The 14,321-nt window shown below is 53.2% G+C and overlaps 1 protein-coding gene across 1 annotated transcript in view; it reads left to right on the forward strand.

The window, feature by feature from the left end:
• GLG1 (golgi glycoprotein 1) overlaps positions 1-14,321 on the forward strand; it is a 139,123-nt gene that overhangs the window by 74,404 nt on the left and 50,398 nt on the right. Inside the window, exons 5-7 of the mRNA XM_064160520.1 lie at positions 5,071-5,274; positions 6,940-7,011; positions 12,243-12,426. Coding sequence (XP_064016590.1) covers positions 5,071-5,274; positions 6,940-7,011; positions 12,243-12,426 — 460 coding nt within the window. The remainder of the gene's footprint in view (positions 1-5,070; positions 5,275-6,939; positions 7,012-12,242; positions 12,427-14,321) is intronic.

Genomic DNA, 14,321 nt, shown 5'->3' on the forward strand with positions numbered 1-14,321 from the left:
GGTGTCTCTGCCTCGTGGCTGGTATGCAGTATCAGTGTGTGTGTGCGGTCATGAACGCAGGTAGGGAGAAAGAGGGCGAAAAGAGGAAGAGACAGGAGAACTCCTGTCTTTTATACCACAGGAAGTGGGGGGAGTGGGCTAACCATCACCTGGAGTGTGGCCCACCCCTGAGGAGGGGCCAAGACCCCTAGGGTCAGGTTCAGGGTCACTCCCCCAGGAGTGTTAACCCTATACACTTGGGTTGGGTTACTGATGGTGATGTGGTGAGTGCATTGCCCTGCCTGTTCCTGCACCTCCCTCCCTAACCCAGAATACTTTGCCTGGCAGCCTGGCATCTGCCGGCCTTTGTTATGCTGCCATCCAGTTGAAGTGCTTGCCAGCGCTATGGAAACAGCCCTAAATGGCTATGCAAGCGTTTCTTTTGTCGCTGTTCTCTTCTGTCCCGCTGCTGCTTTGGAGAAATCTCATCTAATTGACTCCCATCAGCTGCTGCTTCAAGTTTGATTTCTCTGCTGTAGCATCTAAGAGTTGCCTGTAGAGAAACAGTCATTAGCTTTTGGTGGGGCTGAGTGGAGCTGTGAGTTTAATAAGTACAACCTGGACACCTGAGGAGGAGGATGAGGGAAGAGATTGGGCTCTGCTCCTCTTTATGTATGGAGATAAGCACTGCTGGACCACGGATTCCATCTCCACCAAGGCTGCAGTGGGATGGTTTCATCACAGGAGCTAGGATAAACTGGCTCTTTGAACTGGAAAAGGCACTTCAGGAGGTGTTCTGGAGTTACCTTGCTGCTGGGAGCCCCTCTGCTAGCTGACTCTTTGCCTTCCTTTGTGTTTCTTTCAGCTGCTTTCAGCTTCCTAATTGGATTCTGCTCCTGCTGGCTTTGTTGTTTCTGGTGAGGGGTTTGCTGTGCTTTCTCTTCAGGGAGTGGTAGAATGGGTTAGGTTGGAAGGGAGCTTGAAGATCCTGGAGTTGTAACCTCCTCCACCCTGGTCAGGGACACCTCACACCAGCCCTGGGTGCTCAAGGCCTCGTCCAACCTGGCCTTCAACACCTCCAGGGAGGGGACATCCACATCCTCCCTGGGCAACCTGTGCCAGTCTCTCCCCACCCTCACTGCCAAGAATTTCTTCCTCATCTCCAGTCTCAAACTGCCCTCCTCAAGCTTCAGTCCATTGATCAGAGGCTGCAGCAGCTCTGCTGTGAGCTCAGCCTGCAAGAGTTGGGGCTGTGCAGGCTGCAGCAGAGGAGGCTCCCAGGGGACCTTCTTGTGGCCTTGCAGCATCTGCAGGGGGCTGCAAAAAAGCTGGGGAGGGACTTTTGAGGCTGTGAGGGAGTGGCAGGAGTGGGGGGAATGGAGCAAAGCTGGAGGTGGGGAGAGTGAGGCTGGAGGTGAGGAGGAAGTTGCTGAGCAGGAGTGGTGAGAGGCTGGACTGGGTTGCCCAGGGAGGGGGTTGAGGCCCCATGGCTGGAGGTGTCTGAGGCCAGGCTGGCTGAGGCTGTGTGCAGCCTGCTCTAGGGTAGGGTGTCCCTGGGCATGGCAGGGGTTGGCACTGCCTGCTCCTTGTGCTCCCTCCCAACCCTGACTGATGCAATGATTCTACCACTCCAAGCCCTTGTCAAAAGTCCCTCCCTAACTCTCCTGTAGCCCCCTTCAGGTACTGGCAGGCTGCTCTAAGCTCTCCTTGGAGCCTTCCCTTCTCCAGACTGACCACTTCCAACTCTCCCAGCCTGTCCCCATTGGGGAGGGTCTCCAACCCTCTGATCTTGTTGGCATTTTTGCTGTGTAAATCAGCTTGGAAGCCTGATCTGGCTGCAGACTTGGTTTTGCTGTGTACAGCAGAAAGGCTGCAGATGTTTGAAAGCATCAAGTTCTGTAACCAGTCTGCCCTGTGAGCTTAGGGTTTTTCACTTCCACTTCATGTAGAAGTATTTCACAGTGGTTTCAGTCACCTTTCCAGTTGGCTGTTGTGCTTTACAATGAGTTTGACCTTCTGGTATTAAAGTCAGGAATGTTGGAAAACATCTCCAAGATGATTGAGTCCAACTCTTAAGCCAGCACTGCCAGGTCACCACTGCACCATGTCCCTCAGCACCACAAGATAATAGAACTGATTTGGTTGAAAAAGGCCTCTAAGATCAAGTCCAGACATAAACCCAACTCCACCATGGCAGCTAAACCATGTTCCAAAGTGCCACCTCCACGTGGCTCTCGAACACCTCCAGGCGTGGGGACTCCACCACCTCCCTGGGCAGCCTCTGCCAATCTCTGACCACTCTTGAAGCAAAGCAATTACTTCTTATCTCCATCCTAAGCCTCCCCTGGCACAGTTTCAGGCCATTTCCTCCCCTGTCACCTGAGGCTGGAGAGAAGAGCCCAACACCAGCTCACTGCAGCCTCCTTTCAGGTAGCCATGGAGAGCAATGAGGTCTCCCTCAGCCTCCCCTTCTCCAGCCTAAACACCCTCAGTTCATTCAGTTGCTCCTCCCCAGCCCTGTTTTCCAGACCCTTCCCCACCTTTGTTGCCCTTCTGTGGACCTGCTCCAGCCCTTCAATGTCCTTCTTGGAGTGAGAGGCCCCAAACTGAATCCAATACACAAGGTGTGACCTCACCAGGGCCCAGGACAGTGAGGATGAGCCTTGCCCTGCTCCTGCTGGCCACACTCTTGCTAGGATATTGGTGGCCTTCTTGACCACCTGGGCACAATGCTTTGTGTTGAACTGCTTAGGAGGAGTTGCATGACTTGGGATAGTCATGGCCATGTTTTATGAAGGCTTCTCTCTTACTCATGCTGCTGCAACAGCACCAGATGAATCTCCTTGGCAGAGAGAGCTGAAAGGGTGGCTTCTAAGTGTGTAGTGCCAATGCCAGGTCCATGTGTGCAACGTTTGATGCCTTGTTGGAGACTTCAGATCACCTCCAGAGCAATATCCTCTCAATCTCTATTCGAGGGGCATCTTCAGAAGGCTCAAGAGATCCATCCCAGAAGAGGAATTGGAGGTCCAGAGGGGAGTGTGGTGGTTCCCCTCGTGAAAAGGATGGAGGAAACCAAGTGGAGTGTGGCTCTGCCTCTTGTAGGCAAAGCACAGCCTCTACATTTGTCACTGCTCATAGACCAAAGCCATCCTGAAGCTTGCAGGGCAGTGGATGTGGCAGGCACTGCTGGGCCACAGCTGCTTTGTCTGATTCTTCCTCTGCTCTCAAATGCTTTGAATTCTTTAGTCCCCTCAAGGAGGAGTTAGCCCTGAGAATCCTACATTGGTCCAAGCTTCTCTGTGACCTTTTTAGCATCCTTCATTGCCCCCCACTCAAGCTGAAGGCTTGGCTCAGTGTGGGGAAACTCTGGTTTCACTCTCTGCCTGTGATGCCTTTGCCTGCTGTTGCCATGGTGCCAAGGGAGCTGTGTCAGAGTAAAGATAATTTGGCCATTTTGGTAAAGAGCTCTGAGCTGTGTGACTAAGTAGTGATAATCTCATTAAGTCACATTAAAACAAACCCTGAGCAGTGGAGGGGAGAGGATTTCATGGTGGGAATGTATGAAGTGTGTGGATACTACAGCTATTAACTGATGCCTTCTCTGAGGCTGGACTTTAGGAAGTCTCTCTCCAGGCATTTTGTTTGTTTGCTTAATTGGTGGAGCCTGTGGTGAACACTTACCTAAGGGGTGGGGGTCAGGAAGATGGGGCCAGGCTCTTCTCAGTGACAGGACAAAAGGTAATGGGGTACAACTTGAACATCAGCAGTTCCATCTGTGCTGTGAGGGTGGCAGAACACTGAAACAGGCTGCCCAGAGAGACTGTGGAGTCTCCTGCTCTGGATGTTTTCAAGCCTCACCTGGATGTGTTCCTGTATGATCTGCTTAGGTGGTCCTGCTCTGGTGAGGCCACATCTGGAGTCTTGGGCTCAGCAGTTCAAGAGGGACAGGAAACTACTGGGAAAAGTCCAGTGGAGGCTACAAATATATTGAGGGGCCTGAAGCATCTGTGTGAGGAGCAATGGCTGAGAGCCCTGGGGCTGTTGAGCCTGGAGAAGAGCAGCCTGAGAAGGGATCTGATCAAGGCTCAGCAAGGGACAAAGGGTGGGGGCAAGAGGATGGGGCCTTCAAGAAAAGCCTGGATGAGGCACTCAGTGCCATGGTCTAGTTGACTGGACAGGGCTGGGTGCTAGGTTGGACTGGATGAGCTTGGAGGTCTCTTCCAACCTGGTTGATTCTATGATTCTTGTCAGTGGTTGCCCAGTGTCAGGGCAAAAGGCAATGGGCACAAACTGGACTCCAGGAGGTTCCATCTGAGGATGAAGAGAAACTTGTTTGGTGTGAGGGTGCTGGAGATCTGGAGCAGGCTGCAGGGATCTGATGAGTGCTCAGCAAGAGACAAAGGGTGGGGGGGGAGAGCATGGGGCCAGACTCTTGTCAGTGGTACCCAGGGACAGGCCAAAGGGGCAGTGGGCACAAACTGGAACCCAGAATGAGAAACTCTTTTGGTGTGAGAGTGCTGGAGGCCTGGAGCAGGCTGCAGGGATCTGATGAGTGCTCAGCAAGAGACAAAGGGTGGGAGGAAGAGGATGGAGCCAGACTCTTGTCAGTGGTTGCCCAGTGTCAGGACAAGAGGCAATGGGCACAAACTGGACTCCAGGAGGTTCCATCTGAGGATGAAGAGAAACTTGTTTGGTGTGAGGGTGCTGGAGGCCTGGAGCAGGCTGCAGGGATCTGATGAGTGCTCAGCAAGAGACAAAGGGTGGGAGGAAGAGGATGGAGCCAGACTCTTGTCAGTGGTTGTCCAGTGTCAGGACAAGAGGCAATAGGCACAAACTGGACTCTAGGAGGTTCCATCTGAGGATGAAGAGAAACTTGTTTGGTGTGAGGGTGCTGGAGATCTGCCCAGAGAAGTTGTGGAGTCTCCTTCTCTGAATAGTTTTCAAACCCACCTGCCCCTTGTGACTGTGAGCAAGCTGCTGTGGGTGCCCCTGTTTCAGCAGGGTGGGTTGGGTTGGGCTGGCTGACCTGCAGAGGTGCCAGGCTGGGGTTCAGTGTTCGCTTACAGCTGTTGTCTCGCTCTTCTCACGCAGGATGCCCACTCGCAAGGAGAGGTGGTGGCATGCCTGGAAAAAGGCCTGGTGAAAGAAGCAGAGGAGACAGATCCTCGAATTCAGGTGTCTGACCAGTGTAAGAAAGCAATTCTTCGTGTGGCTGAGCTCTCTTCAGACGACTTCCACCTGGACAGGCATCTCTACTTCGCCTGCCGGGACGACAGAGAGCGCTTCTGTGAAAACGTGAGTAGCTTTCCCTTCCCTTCTGTCCCCTGATCAACCCCCAGAAGCAGGCTGAAAGAAGCAATGGGCTCCTGGAACCTGAGCAAGCTCATGGAATACTGAAAACAGGCACCTTGTAGCTGGCATTCTGCAATCAACCTGCTGTTAAATTCACCCCCACGCACGCAGATACCGAACGAGCGTCTGCTGCTGGGGTGATGAGCTGAGCTGGGAGAAAGGGCTTGGTGAGCATCAGAGCTGGGGTGACAGGGAGGGAAGTGGCTCAGGTAAGGGACTGCTGGCTCCTGCAGTGGTGAGCAGAGGGTGAGGATGGTCTGGCTTTGCTCACAGCACTCCTGGAAGCTGCATTGTTCAGTCTTGAACTGTTGAGGGCACAGAGTGTCTGCTGACACCAAGCTGGGAGGCTTGGCTGAGACAGCTGCAGGCTGTGAGGCCATCCAGAGAGACCTGGGCAGGCTGAGAGCTGGGCACAGAGAAGCCAAATGAGGTTCAACAAGGACAAGAGCAGAGTCCTGCATCTGGGGAGGAATAATGAACTGCACCAGGACAGGCTGGGAGGTGACTGCTGGAGAGCAGCCCCAAGGAGAGGGACCTGGGGGTGCTGGTGGAGAACATCCATGGCACAGCAATGTGCCCTTGTGGCCAAGAAGGCCAATGGGATCCTGGGGTGTTGTTAGGCAGAGTGTGTCCAGCAGAGCAAGGGAGGTTCTCCTCTTCCTCTACTCTGCCCTGCTGAGACCTCATCTTGAGTACTGTGTTCAGTTTTGGGCTCCCCAGTTGCAGAGGGACAGGGATCTGCTGGAGAGAGTCCATCCTGAGTACTGTGTTCAGTTTGGGGCTGCCCAGTTGCAGAGGGACAGGGATCTGCTGGAGAGAGTCCATCCTGAGTACTGTGTTCAGTTTGGGGCTCCCCAGTTGCAGAGGGACAGGGATCTGCTGGAGAGAGTCCATCCTGAGTACTGTGTTCAGTTTGGGGCTCCCCAGTTGCAGAGGGACAGGGATCTGCTGGAGAGAGTCCAGCAGAGGGCTATGAGGATGATGAGGGACTGGAGGGCATGGCTGATGAGGAAAGGCTGAGGGACCTGGGGCTGCTTAGTCTGGGGAAGAGAAGACTGAGAGGGGATTTGATGAATGTTTATGAGTATCTGAGGGCTGGGGGTCAGGAGGGGGGGACAGGCTCTGCTCACTGCTCCCTGGGGTAGGACAAGGAGCAATGGGTGTAAGTTGCAGCAAAAGAGGTTCTGCCTGTGGCCCCTTACTGTAAGGGTCCCAGAGCCCTGGCACAGGCTGCCCGGAGAGGTTGTGGAATCTCCTTCTCTGGAGCCTTTCTAGGCCTGTCTGGATGTGTTCCTCTGTGATTTGTGTTAGATTGCCCTGCTCTGGCAGGGGGGTTGGACTGGATGATCCCCTTGTGTCCCTTCCAACCCCTACCATCCTGTGAGCCTGTGAATTAGCTTGTACCAGCTGAGCATCTTCTCGCTGTGTAAGGCCAATGGAAAGAAGCAGATTTTTAAGGCAATAAAAAGTAGATGGTTTTGCTTAGTCCAGAAGCTTTGACTGTTGTTAGAAATATTAACTTGAGTTTGTTCCTTGTTCCAGATCAGTCTCTTTGGCTATAACCTGCTCATTAAGCATTACAACTCTTATCTTGTTGCTGTTTCACAGACTCAAGCTGGGGAAGGAAGAGTCTACAAGTGCCTCTTTAATCACAAGTTTGAAGAATCAATGAGTGAAAAGGTAGGTCTCTGTCTGGCTTAGGCAGACAAATCCTTAATGAAGAAACCATCAGGTCATTCATTAGTCCAGGCTTGGTAGCATTGAAGCAGATCCATCATGGATGTGGTCAGATAACCAACTGCTTTTTGCTTTCCTGTGTTTTGTGTTTCCAGCTGTGTGCTGAGTTCATTTTGCTCAAGTTCCAACCTTTAAAGTGAAAAGATGTAAATAAAACCAAGTATTTAGGTGGCTAATTTGGGAAGGGGAGACCTGGAGCTCAAGTGGTAGCATTGTGATGGAGTGTTGAAAGTGGAAGTGGCAGCATGCTGGGGTAAGTGCTGTCAGAAGCTGCTGAGGAGAACTAAACCAGTTGGAGTGTCTGACTCTGAAGCAGGAAGTTCTGCACAGATGAGTTACTGACATAAAATCCTTCAGGTTGGAACAGACCTCCAGGATCAGAGTCTAACCCACCACTAGAACAGGGGATTCACAGGATCACAGAAGGTCAGGGGCTGGAAGGGACCTCCAAAGCTCATCCAGTCCAACTGCCCTGCCAGAGCAGGGTCACCTAGAGCAGATCACACAGGAGCACATCCAGGCAGGACTGGAGTATCTCCAGAGAGAGTCATAGAATCAGCCAGGCTGGAAGAGACCTCCAAGCTCAGCCAGTCCAACCTAGCACCCAGCCCTGGCCGAGCAACCAGACCATGGCACTCAGTGCCAACCTAGCACCCAGCCCTGTCCAGTCAACCAGACCATGGCACTCAGTGCCAACCTAGCACCCAGCCCTGCCCAAACAACCACACCATGGCACTCAGTGCCCAGCCAGCCTTGCCTTCAACCCCTCCAGCCACAGCCACTCCACCACCTCCCTGGGCAGCCCATTCCAGTGCCAATCACTCTCTCTGCCAGGAGCTTCCTCCTCACAGCCAGCCCACACCTGCCCTGCCACAGCTTCAGCCTGGGGCCCCTTCTGCTGCTGCTGCCTGCCTGGCACCAGAGCCCAACCATGGCAATCAGACCATGTCCCCATGGCCACAGGCTTCTTGAAGACCTCCAGCCATGGAGACTGAGCAGCCTCTGCCAATCTCTGACCACACTTGCAGCAAAGAAATGTTTCCTCCTCTCCAACCTAAGCCTCCCCTGGCACAAATTGAGGCCATTTCCTTCCACCCTGTTGGTTGTTCCTTGGAAGAAGGGACCAATTCCAAAACATTTCCCTGATGTTCTTCCTCAAGATGTGGTTTTCAACAGCAAGAAGAAAGAATTCATTGTTCTGGGAAGTCAATCCTGGAAAGAGTTTGGATTGGTGGAACTATGTTTTGGCCTTCAGTCATTTCAGGAGCAGCACTGCAGTGTTTGGGACTGTGTGGCATTAAAAACCCTCCTCAGAGCAGCTCTGCTGAAGGAGCCTGGTGCAGAGGCCTGGAGGGATGGGACTCATTATTTCTTTTCCCCCTTATCAATGCATCACTTATCCAAAAGCTTAGTTCCAATTAAATTCCAAACTGAGAGAGTGATCCCTGAGGGCTTGAAACAAAGCTTCAGTCTGTACAAGGGATTGCCTGAGTTTGCTTAACCTGGGTTTGCTTGTACAGGGATGGGGGATTTGAAGGGTCTCTTCCATGGTCTGAGGTGTGAATAGAAGATGCAGAGAGGTCAGATAAAGCTGGAGATGGTGACCTGGGAGAAGCTGATGGGGGGTGTAGAGCACAAGTCTTGTGAGGAGCAGCTGAGGGGTCACAGGCTGCTTAGCCTGGAGAAAAGGAAGCTTAGGGGAGACCTCATTGCTGTCTGCCACTCCCTGAGACTCTGAGGCAGCAGATTCTGTACACATCAATGACACAGGATCATTGAGGCTGGAAAAGACCTTCAGGATCATTGTGGATCATGGCCTGAGTCAGGAAGAGTGTGGCCAGTAGGAAAAGGGGGAACTTCTTTACTGTAAGGGTCACAGAGCACTGGAATAGGCTTCCCAGAGAGGTTGTGGGGTCTGCTTCACAGGAGACTTTCCAGGCCTGTCTGGATGTGTTCCTCTGTGTTCTGTGTTGGATAGGATTGTCCTGCTCTGGCAGGGGGTTGGACTGGATGATCTCCTTGGGTCCCTTCCAAACCTCTAACATCCTGTGAGCCTGTGAGCCTGTGAACAGGGAGGTTATTATTCCCCTGTGCTCAGCACTGCTCAGGCCAGCCCTGGAGTGCTGTGTCCAGCTGTGGGCTCCTGAATTGCAGAGAGCTGCTGAGGTGCTGGAAGGTGCTGAGAGAAGGGCAGCAAGGCTGGGGAGGGGCCTGGAGCACAGCCCTGTGAGGAGAGGCTGAGGGAGCTGGGGGGGTGCAGGCTGCAGCAGAGGAGCCTCAGGGCAGAGCTGATTGCTGCCTGCAGCTGCCTGCAGGGAGGCTGTAGCCAGGTGGGGTTGGGCTCTGGTGCCAGGCAGGCAGCAGCAGCAGAAGGGGCCCCAGGCTGAAGCTGTGTCAGGGCAGGTGTGGGCTGGCTGTGAGGAGGAAGCTGCTGGCAGAGAGAGTGATTGGCACTGGCATGGGCTGCCCAGGGAGGTGGTGCAGTGGCCGTGGCTGGAGGGGTTGGAGCCAAGGCTGGCTGGGCACTGAGTGCCATGGTGTGGTTGTTTGGGCAGGGCTGGGTGCTAGGTTGGCACTTAGTGCCATGGTGTGGTTGTTTGGGCAGGGCTGGGTGCTAGGTTGGCACTGAGTGCCATGGTGTGGTTGGTTGGGCAGGGCTGGGTGCTAGGTTGGCACTGAGTGCCATGGTGTGGTTGTTTGGGCAGGGCTGGGTGCTAGGTTGGCACTGAGTGCCATGGTCTGGTTGGTTGGCTAGGACTGGGTGCTGGGTTGACACTTAGTGCCATGGTCTGGTTGATTGGGCAGGGCTGGGTGCTAGGTTGGCACTGAGTGCCATGGTCTGGTTGGCTGGCCAGAGCTGAGTGCTAGGTTGGTCTGGCTGAGCTTGGAGCTCTCTTCCAGCCTGGTTCATTCTATGGTTCAGTGGTGACCTTGCAGTGCTGGCTTCAGGATTAGTCTCCATGATCTCACAGGTCTTTTTTCTCTGATTCTGAGTCAAACTCCCTGACATAAAGAAGTGGAGAAGGCTGTAGGGCTTCAGTGGTCCTTTTGCTGAGGTTGCTGCCTGTTCCCCTCCACCTTCCCAGTTTTCCTTCCTCTCCAAGAGGCTGAGAACAGCCAAATTTCCCTGAGCTGTTCTGCAGCCTCCAGATTCAGTGCTCACCTACCTGCACCCGAAAGCTCTGAAGCGTAGCAGTGGTTTACATCCCCTTTCTTCAGCTGGAATTTGGAGGGCTGCTCTTGCAGCTGCTCATCCTGGTGAACTCCACCAGTTCTGGAAAATGGCTCAAAATTCCCATGGCCAGGCTGCTTTCTCTGCTTTCCATCTGCTCAGCACGTTGCAGAAAGTAGATGCAGAGAACACAGCCCAGGGGAAAAAGAAACGTTTCTGGAGGGCATGGGGTGAGACTGTAACACAGCTGGGATAAATGTCAGCCACTGATCCTGGTTACCCAGAGTGAGTCACACAAAGCTGGATGAATGTGCAGTTTTGAGGAGTGCTCTGCAGAGAGCTGCTGCCTCTCAAACCCTTGATCTGCTGGCCTCAGCCTGCTTTGGTAACTGTGTGGTTTCTATGAGACAAATGAAACCTGACTGCAGCCCAGCCTCCAGCACGTGGATTTTAAACAGGATCAGTTGTCTCAGCACAGCAAAGACATGGACCTGTTGGAGAGTGTTGGAGTTACAGCAGTGATGGGAAGCCAGGGTGAGAGAGTTGGGGTTGTTCAGGCTGGAGAAGAGAAGGCTCCAAGGAGAAGCCTTTTAATGTTGAAAGTGGCTCCTGAGAAAGCTGGGGACAGAGTTTTGAGCAGGGTTTGTTAGGACAGACCAAGGGGTGATGGTTTGAATTCAAAGAGGGAGGTTCAGAGTGGAGGAAAGGAAGAAATGTCTGACACTGAGGCTGGTGAGAGCCTGACCCAGGTTGGTCAGAGAGATGCAAGATGTCCTACCTCTGGAACCATTACAGGTCAGGATGTTTGTGGCTGTGAGCAACTTGCTCTGGTTGCAGATGTCCCTGCTGGCTGCAGGAGGGTTGGACCTGGGACCTTCCAACCCAAACTATTCTATTCTATCCCTCAGGTTGCAACAAGGAAGGTTTAGGTTGGATATTAGGACAAAAATCTTCACCAGAAGGCTCACTGAGCACTGGAACAGGATGGTGGAGTCACCCTCCCCAGAGGTCACAGGGTCACAAGCTTGATCCGATTGGAAAAGACCTTTGAGATCACTGAACCCAACCTAGCACCTGACACCTCATTAACTAAGCCATGGCACTAAGTGCCTCATCAGCCTCCTCCTCAACCCCTCCAGCCACGGCCACTCCACCACCTCCCTGGGCAGCCCATGCCAGTGCCAATCACTCTCTCTGCCAGCAGCTTCCTCCTCACAGCCAGCCCACACCTGCCCTGCCACAGCTTCAGCCTGGGGCCCCTTCTGCTGCTGCTGCCTGCCTGGCACCAGAGCCCAACCCCACCTGGCTACAGCCTCCCTGCAGGCAGCTGCAGGCAGCAATCAGCTCTGCCCTGAGCCTCCTCTGCTGCAGGCTGCACCCCCCCAGCTCCCTCAGCCTCTCCTCTCAGGGCTGTGCTCCAGGCCCCTCACAGCTTTGTCGCCCTCCTGTGGACACCTTCCAGTACTGCAACTTCTCTCTGCAATTCAGGAGCCCAGAACTGGACACAGCACTCCAGGGCTGGCCTGAGCAGTGCTGAGCACAGGGGCACAAGAACCTCCCTTGTGCTACTGCCCACACTGCTCCTGAGCCAGCCCAGGCTGCCACTGGCTCTGCTGTCCACCTGGGCACACTGCTGCCTCCTCTGCAGCTGCTCTCTCCCAGCACCCCCAGGGCCCTCTCTGCCTGCCTGCTCTCAGCCACTCTGGCCCCAGCCTGCACTGCTGCTTGGGGCTGCTGTGGCCAAAGTGCAGAACCCTACACCTGGACTTGTTAAAACTGATGACACTCAACAGTGTTTGAAAGACATCTGGACAAGGAGCTTAGGCCCAGGGTTGTGTGCTGGGAGGTGTGAGGTTATGGCTACACTTAATGAACTTAACTCTTTCCCAGCCAGACGTTTCTCCGGTCCTCTGAAAAGACAACTTAAACCCAAGCAGCAGGTCGAGCTGTGTGCCAGCAGCCCTGCTGGAGCTCACTCCCCATCCCCACCTGTCTCCTGCAGTGCCGAGATGCTCTGACAACCCGCCAGAAGCTGATTGCCCAGGACTACAAAGTCAGCTACTCGCTGGCCAAGTCGTGCAAGAGCGACCTGAAGAAGTACCGCTGCAACGTGGAGAACCTGCCCCGCTCCCGCGAAGCCAGGCTCTCCTACCTCCTCATGTGCCTCGAGTCTGCTGTGCACAGGGGTAAGTGCAGCCCACCCCAGGCCCCTCTGCCTCCCTACCACCTTGCCTTTAAAGGATGACCCTGGGCCTTTAGCTCCAACACGTTTGGTAGCCTCTTTGGCCGAGTAACCTTCTCCCCTACAGCTCCAGCACCTTTTGGTAGCCTCTTTGTCTGAGTAACCTTCTCCCCTACAGCTCCAGCACCTTTTGGTAGCCTCTTTGTCCCAGTAACCTTCTCCCCTACAGCTCCAGCACCTTTTGGTAGCCTCTTTGTCCTAGTAACCTTATCCCCTACAGCTCCAACACCTTTTGGTAGCCTCTTTGTCCTTGTAAGCTCCCCTTCAGCTCCAACACCTTTTGATAGCCTCTTTGTCTGAGTAACCTTATCCCCTACAGCTCCAACACCTTTTGGTAGCCTCTTTGTCTGAGTAACCTTCTCCCCTACAGCTCCAACACCTTTTGATAGCCTCTTTGTCCTAGTAACCTTCTCCCCTTCATCTCCAACACCTTTTGGTAGCCTCTTTGTCTGAGTAACCTTATCCCCTACAGCTCCAGCACCTTTTGGTAGCCTCTTTGTCTGAGTAACCTTATCCCCTACAGCTCCAGCACCTTTTGGTAGCCTCTTTGTCCCAGTAACCTTCTCCCCTACAGCTCCAGCACCTTTTGGTAGCCTCTTTGTCCTAGTAACCTTATCCCCTTACAGCTCCAACACCTTTTGGTAGCCTCTTTGTCTGAGTAACCTTCTCCTCTACAGCTCCAACACCTTTTGGTAGCCTCTTTGTCCCAGTAACCTTCTCCCCTTCAGCTCCAACACCTTTTGATAGCCTCTTTGTCCTTGTAAGCTCCCCTTCAGCTCCAACACCTTTTGATAGCCTCTTTGTCCTAGTAACTTTCTCCCCTACAGCTCCAACACCTTTTGGTAGCCTCTTTGTCTGAGTAACCTTATCCCCTACAGCTCCAGCACCTTTTGGTAGCCTCTTTGTCTGAGTAACCTTCTCCCCTACAGCTCCAACACCTTTTGATAGCCTCTTTGTCCTAGTAACTTTCTCCCCTACAGCTCCAACACCTTTTGGTAGCCTCTTTGTCTGAGTAACCTTATCCCCTACAGCTCCAGCACCTTTTGGTAGCCTCTTTGTCTGAGTAACCTTATCCCCTACAGCTCCAACACCTTTTGGTAGCCTCTTTGTCTGAGTAACCTTATCCCCTACAGCTCCAACACCTTTTGGTAGCCTCTTTGTCCTAGTAACCTTCTCCCCTTCAGCTCCAGCACCTTTTGATAGCCTCTTTGTCCTAGTAACCTTCTCCCCTACAGCTCCAACACCTTTTGATAGCCTCTTTGTCTGAGTAACCTTCTCCCCTACAGCTCCAACACCTTTTGATAGCCTCTTTCTCCGTGTAACCTTCTCATCCTCAGCTCCAACATGTTTTGGTAGCCTCTTGGTCCAAGTAACCTTCTCCAAGCCCTGAATCAGAGGGAGGTTTCCTCAGCATACTGCTTTTCAGCACTGTTGTTTGGAAGAACAGATTAGCTGGGTAAAGCCCTGCTGCTGACTCCTGGTGTGTAGACAAGGAGTTCAAAATGCAAACCAGCAAATCCCACTTGGATGCCTGATGTGTAATTGCAGATCCTTCTATTTGTTGTGAATCCAAGCAGCTTCCCCCCCCCTCCTTTGTGTAGCAAGCCTCAAACATCCTGCTTGATTAAAACACAGAGTAGGCAAATTGTTTGTCATCACTCAGGGGAAGCCCCTCACTTGCTCCTGTGCTTCTGGTGGGTGTTTTTCCTTCCTTGCTGTTCAGTAGCTTGGGTAAAGGCTTTAATTTCTCTGATTCTTACCTAATTTTTCATACACAGGGGTGGAAAATGTTCTTTATGTCTAATTTAGTGGAAGCTGAGCATCTCCTAACAGTTGTGG

The sequence above is a fragment of the Pogoniulus pusillus genome, chromosome 20, assembly GCF_015220805.1.
Source record: "Pogoniulus pusillus isolate bPogPus1 chromosome 20, bPogPus1.pri, whole genome shotgun sequence".
Classification (NCBI taxonomy): domain Eukaryota; kingdom Metazoa; phylum Chordata; class Aves; order Piciformes; family Lybiidae; genus Pogoniulus; species Pogoniulus pusillus.